This window comes from Belonocnema kinseyi, chromosome 8 (assembly GCF_010883055.1).
Source record: "Belonocnema kinseyi isolate 2016_QV_RU_SX_M_011 chromosome 8, B_treatae_v1, whole genome shotgun sequence".
Classification (NCBI taxonomy): domain Eukaryota; kingdom Metazoa; phylum Arthropoda; class Insecta; order Hymenoptera; family Cynipidae; genus Belonocnema; species Belonocnema kinseyi.
In genome coordinates, this window is record NC_046664.1 from 99,104,797 (window position 1) to 99,114,521 (window position 9,725).

The 9,725-nt window shown below is 34.6% G+C and overlaps 1 protein-coding gene across 4 annotated transcripts in view; it reads left to right on the forward strand.

The window, feature by feature from the left end:
* LOC117178346 (protein phosphatase Slingshot homolog 2) overlaps positions 1-9,725 on the forward strand; it is a 302,560-nt gene that overhangs the window by 238,637 nt on the left and 54,198 nt on the right. For all 4 annotated transcript variants that reach the window (XM_033369767.1, XM_033369766.1, XM_033369768.1 and 1 more), the window contains one exon: positions 3,793-3,858. In XM_033369767.1, coding sequence (XP_033225658.1) covers positions 3,793-3,858 — 66 coding nt within the window. The remainder of the gene's footprint in view (positions 1-3,792; positions 3,859-9,725) is intronic.

Sequence of the window (9,725 nt, forward strand, 5' to 3'; positions counted from 1 at the left end):
AAAAAGTGTGGTCGGTAATATAGGTATTTAGCTGTGTCACATGCCCTTAAAGGTTCATCGAAAATGGTTAGGTGCATAGAGAAATTGATGCCGCTTTGGAAAACCAGATTCATTATCTTATCTGGAAGAAATCGTGTGACAACTAAACAAGGTCAGCTTTCAGATAGGTGTCTTTCAGGGCGACACCATGAGCCCACTCCAATTTTGCCTTACATTATTGCCACTATCTCTAGCACTTCGCCATTCGACGGGTACTTGTGCGGCTAACCTGCAGATCGAAAGTACAAGGTTACTCATGTATTTTACATGGACGATCTTAAGATCTATGCTAAAAACAAAGAGCAACTACATCTAGCTCTAGAGATTGTTGAACGATATAATAAGGAAATTGGAATGGAATTTGGGTTAGAAAAATGCACCAATGTTTATTTGAAGCGAGGAAAACTTAATGGGATCCCTGAAGATTCTGAGCTCGTTGATAGAAGCGCTATACGACACCTTTGCGCTGAAGAGACTTATACAGATCTGGGCGTGCCACAGAGCCACATTCAGGATGTCGGCGAGGAACAAAGTATCCGCAACGAACATGCTTGTCGTCCCGGTAGTACTCTATTCATTTGGAGCAGTTCCATGGACGAAGAACGAGCTCAGATCCCTTGATATCGGGATAAGAAAGGTTATGCACATGAACAAAAGCATGCATCTTAAGTCTTCTGTTCCGCGACTGTACATCTCACGCCGTCAAGGTGGTCGCGGAATATTGAGCCTTGAATGTCTTTACCACAGGATTATTTTGGGTACAGCACATAGAGTTGCAAATGGAAAAGACCCTCTTCTTAAAATGGTCAGGAATCACGAAGAAGTGGGCAAAGGAGCGTTTCTTTCCAAACAGCGGAGGAGGCTGCTGAAACACTCGGACTTAACTTCAGTATTAGGGGTGAGTAGAATGCATCAAATCACAGGAGAAAAACTTTCGTGAACTGCTCCTCGATAAGAGGATGCACGGTATCTTCCACAGAACTGTGAAGGATCAGTCAATGCCTTGTGAGCTAACGTTTGCTTTCCTTAAATCGCCCGGATTAAAGTGTGGTACGGAGCGTTTCTTTTTGGTATGCCAAGATGGTGTCATTTCCACCGTAACATACCGTCGCCACATTTTGAGCCAAGACATTCCTGATGATAGCTGCAGGGTGTGCTATGCACACCCCGAGCATTTAGCTCACATACTATCTAGTTGTTCAACTCATGCGGAAACGACCTACCTTCAAAGGCACAATGCGGCGCTAAGAGTGCTTTATTACCATCTCTGTCACTCTTACGGCATTAACCTTAATATCGCTCCTTTAAATGCTCCTAGGTAAATCGAGTCAATTGTCGAGAATGGGAAATGCCGCATATACTGGAACCTTATATTCTCGACTATTGTTTCTGTTTCTCACTCGAGGCCTGACATGGTTCTTCTTGACTTCGAGAAGCGAGCCATGTTCGTTATCGAATTTTCGGCACCAGCTGACAAAAAAATCATAGCCAAGGAGAATGAAAAGAAAGAGAGGTATCGAGAACTTATAAGGGAGTTGCAACGATTGTACCCGGAATATTCTGTAAAACTAATTGTCCTTATCATTGTCGCTCTTGGGGGTGCCAAGCTTTCACTCGCTAATGGCCTAAAAGGCATCTCTACGTGTCAACAATATGCGAAAACATTTGCGCGAAAAATGCAGAAGGCCGTAGTCTTTGGGTCGCTCCGTGTTCTTAGGGTGCACGAGACTTCTGCTGGATCGTCGTATTGATTCCGTTACAGACTGTAACCACCTATCTCACGGTCGTGAGACATGGTTGTGGCTGAAATTTTACCGCGATTTCGCTGGGAGCGGGTGCAATTTTTCAGATTAGCACCCGTTCCCGGCGAAATCCTGCGGCTGTCCTTATGACAAATTATTAATTATATATGTGTGTGTGTGTTGCTCTTGGTTATATCAAAGAAGACGTAGCATTGTCATTTATGGAAAATGCATGTTCCATTTCGCTCGTGTTATGATAGTAATTAATGTGACGAGGAGCAAGTTGAGGTTTCGTTAGAAAAGGAAACGCGAGAGTAATTGTTTCAAACCATTATTTACAAGTGGTTGGAAAAAATTTAATTAGGTTTACTAAATACTGCGTCACTCGTATGCGATTAACTTACTAATGAATCTTTTACACAGTTTGCATAAATAAGTTAATTTAGTAATATGAAAAACATAATAACAATAAGCTAAATTAACCCTAAACGGGCGCACTTCCTGTATGTAACGCAAAGGGCACACAGGGTCAGGTGGATCCACTACCAACTTCGACTGTTTATTGCAACCAGAGGTTAAACTTTTTCTCGCTGTAAATATTAATGTATTTTGTTTAATTCTTTTAAATTAAAAGTAGATATTTTAAAAATAAATATAAATAAACTAAAATATTTTATACAATTAAAATTGGTAGATCAAGTTAAAAATGCCGTTTTTGACACAAAATCCGATAACTTTTTCCATTTTTATTATTTTTGCATGAAAATCGACCTGCATTTTCTTGTAATAATGCACTTTGACACAAAAATAAATGTAATAGTTTAAGCTTTAAAAAAGGTATCAATTTGAGCTGAAAGGTGATTTTTTTAAATTGTCATTACATTTCTCATCATTTTTTTATTCTGTGTCCTTTATTTTGTCGTTTGAATGGGAAATATTGCCAAAAAAATTCCCTGGGTCATCTAGACCCGTAGTACCGGTTGAGGGTTCAATTTAAAGATTCGTCGCAAGGAATTGAAGTATATATAGTTGAATCGCGTCTACTCCAAATAATTGATGGTTGAATTTCTTACGAGTTTAAAATTAGCGGAAATGATTAGACTATTTCCACCGCGTATAAACGTGATTGAAGCAGTTATGTGGCATGCTCAAATTACACTTAAAATTACTTAATTATTCCTGATATAAATGACACACACGGAAAATGATGTACGGTAAATTCGAGTACCGTACGTAATTCTGGTGTTGATTCTAGGAATTGGATGAATTTCCTGCGAAGACGTTCTGGGTTGCGGTAATAATTTACGCACGGAGATACATGTTCGCAAATTGTCCTGGGTATGAGCTCTTATACGTAATGTCCAATTAACGAGTTAAGTGAGTGCATCACAGCACAAAATGCATCGTTCCATCCTTTTAAACGGGTTTCATGTAACCGTCAAATCTTTTTCTCAATTTAAATCTGTCAGAACACAACTGTAGAATTGGAAAACAAAAAATGTCAAACAGCTACTATCTGCAGTTTCTAACAGATTAGTATTATTAGGGTCATTTAAGAAACAAGTAGAAAAATGTATCTAATGGCTATTGGATAATTAACTATTCCAGAAAATGATCAAATAGATTTTTCTAGAAGTCCTGTTTCATGGATCATATATAGATGTCTGAAGTATCAATTATGTATACCAGAATAGCAATCTAAATTTGATAAAATTAAGATAAGTGTGGAACTAGAAAGCAGATAGTGACCCTCGTTAAATCAATGGTCATGTATACAAAGGCCAGGCAAGATTCATGAATAGGTGTACATATAATGTATATGTATATATCGGCATGAAGCGGGAGGTGTCTGAAAATAGAACAAAGATAACTAAGTTAAAATGGAATAAATCAATTTGAACGAAGATAAAACAGCATGCCAATGCGATGGTTACCCTTTAAGGTGAATGCTATTGGCACGTCAATGCGGATCACCTTGTCTCACTTCCGGTTTCTTTTTATTCTTTTACAGAGGCTTCAGCGTTAGCGTCTGCGGTCGTCAACACATCTTCAAGCCGGTTTCCGTCCAGGCTATGTGGTAAGTTACCTCTCTTTGATACCCCTTTTATTTTGTTCATTTTTTTCTGACAAGGATCAGATAAAGTAAAATTACAAAAAATTACATTGCATCAGGTGTTGAATGAGTAAAATAATGGGACATTTCCACACCTTCTTGTAAAGATTCCGCCTTGGACTCTGTCACTGTCAGGGATTTAGCTGTTGATTTTATTTTTAGTATTACAAAACTTCAGAATACTCTCTACACGGAGAGAAATTTCGAGAGATTAATTCACGGAACTGCTCTTTGATTTTATTCGCACTTTAACGCAAGAACGAAAATCTCTCCGTGCACATTTGCAAAAATAGTTTTATTATCTACTTTTAGGAAACTAATTACTAAAAAAATGATTTAAGTTTTGGCGTTGAATTTCATACATAATTGGAAGAACCAAATGAATAATTTCATGATGGCCACTGAGCCGAGAAACTGGAAAATGATGTACCTGAAATTCTGAACGTTTAAATGAACGAAATGCATTTTCCCAATTTTATTTTATCTCGAAATATTGCTTCCAATAAAGATGAAAAAAAGCATCGTAAGTTGTTTTGATAATATAGTTCTACTTTCAATGTAATGAAGCACTACTTTTGTATTGTTTCAAATTTAAAATACTATAAATAAAAAATTCCGTTCATTTAAACGTTGAGAACTTCAAACACTTCAGGAAAAGACGGTAATAATTTTATTATTTGACCGGGTCTTATCTCTGATAATCCAAATGCGTTGCTAATATTAGTGGGTGGATCAGACAATTTTAGTGAACTAGAAGCCATGTTCGAGAATATGTTGAGAATTTAAGTATTCAAAATTCTATTAAATTTGACTTGCCACCACTCCATCTTCTAACGCTTTCTTTTCCCAGGTTTTTTTTTGTTGCTGTCAGAAAACACCAACAATATGGTTATCCATGAAAATGTCAAATATGTATGTATTTCTGTAGGTATATGTACGCTGTGACTACCCGTTTCCCGGTCGTCAGACGTGGCCATAGGCGTGATTTACCGCAGTTATACTAGGTATGGGTGTCATTTTTAAATGGTAGTTGCTTTCAGTGAGACCCTGCGGTCAAACCATTTTTTTAAATGATATATATATATAATTTTAAAAAAGGTTATTAATAACCAACGGATGGTCCTATTGGGAGAAACTGTCATCTACAAATGTCACCGGCTCCCCGCTGAGCCGCGGTACATCACACTTATGACATCTCACGGCCGTGAGATGGGTGGTCGCAAGACACGATAAAATCACAATGACAGGCCGGCGAAACCCTCGTATGTCTTGAGGGCACGAAGCGTTCCAAGGATGCTAGCTTTTTGAATCCATCTCGCAAGTGCCTTGGCATATTTTTAACGCGCTAGTATGGCCATAAGGTTACAAGCCAGTGATAGCTTTGCACCTCCGAGAGCACCGATTGCAAGGATAATTACTTTAACCAAATATTTTTGGTACAGTCGTTGCAGCTCCCTTTTGAGGTCTTGACATCTCTCCTCCTGGCACTTCTCCTTGGTAATGATGTTTTAATGGGCCGGAGCCTAGAATTCGATCACGAATATAGTTCGTTTCTCGAAGTCTTGAAGAACGATGTCAGACCTCGAGTGTGCAACACAGACGGTCGTTCGAAAATTGTAGTTCCAGAACATTTGGCACTTTTCGTTTCGGGCATTTCACTCTATCTCCCTCGGAGCATTCGGTAGGGCAGGATCGCGGCCAACACCGTAAGAGCGACAAAGATGGTAATAAAGCACTCTTGGGCCGCATTCTAAGTACTCAGGGTGTGCATGACACGCTCTGCACCTATCGCTGGGAACTTCTTGACATAAGATGCGGTCGCGGTATACTAATGTAGAAATTAAACTGTCCTAGAACTCGAAAATGAAACCCTCTGTACCTGAATTTAGTCCTGATGATTTGAGAAAAGCAAAAGTTTGCTCTTCTGAGAAGTACTGTTCTTATACATTTCTGTAAAAGTTTATGTGCATTTTCTTGTCAAGTATCTCTCGGTGGAATTTTGCAACCTCTGCTTTCTTCACTTCGGCTTTTAGAAAATAAGCATCTAGATGGAGTAACATATACACACACATACCTTCCTGCTAGCCAAGTCCGTACGTTTTGAGTCGGCCATTTACATATATGCCGTAGGAATTCAAAGGATTCAGGCATTCAGTCGACCGCCTGGATGCTCAGAAGAATTTGGGACGACATCTATGCCTGACGTCCAAGTGCCTGGTTTACCTAGACATTCAGAACAATGCTTAGCGATTTCTCTAATAATAAATAAAAACGTGAGTAACCAAATACACCTGAATCTTGGTTTAGCCAAAATGCCTGGTTGTGTCTAAAAGAAGCATTGTTACTAAATCGTGGGAATCTAAACGTAAACAGGGCCACTTGAACCGTTTCCAATTGGTATGCATAATATTGCGCAAAACACTCGACTGAGTGCTCGCGCACTGTGGACCTTCCGAGGCGAGAGTCGCAACCGTCCCTCGCCCCTTGAGCTGATAAACTGCGTGAGCTAGCAGTTCTAAGAATTACTAAACAGCGAGCGGCTAAACCGAGAGTTGGTGGTAATCTTAAAATTTTTAAAAACTTTATATTATTAAATAATTAAATTATGAATTTATAAGTAACTTTAATAATAATTATGGGTACAAGAATTATTTTTGTAATTTTTGTTAGTAAATTCCTAAATTAACCATTTAAAATGCTTTATTTAAATTCTAAAAAAACTTTCTTTGTGAAATTTAATCAATTTCATGATTTCAAATTTTCTGTGCGTAAATACGTCTATTTTTTGTTGTGATATTAACTAAATTGTACAATAGATGCGTTCAGAGTTCAAATGAAATGATGTATGTTAAATGGGGAATCCAGCCATTAACTTATTTTTCTGACCGAATTACAACATACAAATTAAATTAAATTAAATTAAATTGAAAAGACTTTTTAAATATACGATGGAACTTTGGTTGAATGAGTCCGGATTTACTGCTTGCGAGAAATGTTGCCACGGTTGTTTCGGGCTGTAAGTGTAGGGCCTCTGGGACGAGAGGTGTTTACACTAGGGTGGCCCAAAAATACATTGCAAATTTTTTTTCATTCTAGAGGGGCAGCCCCATTTGATTAACTTGAGAAAATTTGGAATTTTCGAAAAATTGAACTCATGCTCCAGGGTTTCATCGAAACGTACCAATTTTTTATTGATTAATGAAAAGTGTCTACGAAATTAAACCATACTAATAGCTTTTATCTTTAACCCACCGTGACCTTCCTTGCAGCGTCCCAAATATCACCCAAAAACAAAAAAACTACATTCTTATGTATTTTTCATTTTAATTAATTTCTGTCGCCTTTTTCATACAAATAATTACTAGTGGACAATTTAATATTTTTCATGATATTCTAAACAATTTTTAATTGTTTAAATAAATGTAACTTATTTAAACGATTATTTATTCCCAAAAAATGTAAAAAATCATCGTATTTTCTGATTAAAATGTAATACTCGGTCACTGTATGTAGGAGTACCATTTTTTAAAAATATCATGTAGTTATTTAACCAAATAATTATTATTTAGTTACAAAATTTCTAAAAATTGAGTCAGAGATGTCCATTTTTTCTTAAATTGGTATCTTATGCTACTTTTTGTTGAATAGTTACAAAGTTTTGATAGATTTCTTCTAAGTTTTAACAAATCTCCATTTGCTTAAACAAATTTTATTTGCTCAAGCAGTTTTTTTCGATAACTTTAAAAAATAAAATAAAATAGAATACAATTATTTTTCTGAATGTATAGTGTATAGAAAAAATATATTAGCCATTTTTAATTGTTTAAACAATTATTTTTAAAAAATGTTTTTAAAATTGTATTTCCTGAATTAAAAATAATATGGAATAATTTCGAGTAAGAGTAAATTCTGTTAAAAACGTTATGTCATTGTTTAAACAATTTTTATTCATTTAAGCAGTTTTCTATTTAAAAACGTAGATCAATAATATAAAATATAACACATAGAATTATTTTCATAAATATATATTTATATATATATTTTTTTTTGTGGCTTCCAGTATGTCAACTTGATATTCATAAAATACTTTTAAATTCTATAATAAAATATAATCTACTGTCGGCGAGAAAATTCGAGTCCTCTGGCTTTGACGTTGAAGAAGTAAGTGCAAAAATGATAGCTTAATAAAAGAGGGATCATTTTAAGGGTGCAAGTGCTGTACGTTTATGAGACGAAAAGTAATATTAAAAAAAATGTGTAGAGCACAGATCTGAAAATCTGATGGAAAGTAAGTGAACTTTGAAGCATAGTTTTTTATTGACAAAATAATAGGGAAACTCTTAAAAAATCATGGTGGTACTGTAAATATTTCTGAAGAGATTGTCGTAAAAAACTTTGCAAAATATAAATAATTGTTCGTTTTTCGTAAATAAATATGCAACTAAACTATCTTCGGTTTTAATGAAGATAATGGAGTGCTTTAAATTATTTATATTTTGAAAAATGTTCAACGGCAATCTGTTCATAAATGTTTAAAGTACCGTCATGCATTTTCTCAGATTTTGCCTATTATTTTTTCTAAAAACACTATGTTCCAAAGTTCACTGTCTTTAAAATCAACTTTTCATTACGCTATCTTTTTTTTCACTTACATTTTCACCGTCAAAGCCAAAGGACTCGAATTCTCTCGCCGATAAATCCATTTTATATGCAGTCTACACTGAAAAAAAGATTAGTTAGGGCAACTAATAAAATCTTTAGGACGAGTAGTTGCCGTTACTATCTAATTAGGTAGGCTAACTACTTTGGTTTGCCACAATGACTCACAGTGGGAGGAAATGCACTTTTTTCGTTTAAAAACGTCCAGAGCCTTTTGTCTCTTCTACTTGTTTATTAATAATTTTTTCACTCAAAGTATGGAAAAACTGTAATTTTTTGCATAACAATTTTTTACGCTTTAATAACTGATTAAGTACACTTTATATCGTCTTAAATGAATGTTTAGGGACTCATGCAATGAAAATAATTTGCTCATTAGTCCATTTATTTGTCATAAACAAATGTTATGAACAAATTAACAAATAGTCTTATTATCGGTAAAACAAATTTTCTGTTTACTAAAAGTGCATCATATTAATGTGGGACTGATATATAATTACAAGAATAATTTAAAAGCTTATAATACCATTCTTAGAAACAATTCTTATGGCAAAATATTAAAATTTAAGATTTTTTCAAATTATAATTTCCTTAGTCGCCAGAACGACTTCAGGTATTTCTTAAAATAATAAATATTTGACAAAATATTGGAATTTGTTTATCTAAATTGTTTATAAGGATTTAAGTTCTTATATTTTGCTAAGTATTAAAAAAGATACATTTTTCATGAATAGCAGTAGCCATTCTAGCGATTAAAGAAAATTAAAATTTGATAAAGCCTTAAATTTGAATATTTTATCACGAGAATTATTTATAACAATTATTATTGTTCACTTTTCTAATATTTTTGTGACTAGCAGTCATTCATCCAATAGCTTAAAACATTTCCAGTGCAAAAATAAAAAAAATCCTATGCGAAAGGGCCAACATTTTTAATTTGTTTATCTAATTTGTTTATAAAAATGTAAATTATTATATTTTATCAAATATTATTAAATATTTATTATTTTAAGAAATACCTGAAGTCGTTCTGGCGATTGTAGGAAATTATAATTTGAAAAAATCTGGAATTTTTAATATTTTGCCACAAGAATTGTTTATAACAATTGTTATTATAAACTTTAAAATTATTCTTTTAATTATATATCATTTCTACATTAATATGAAGCATT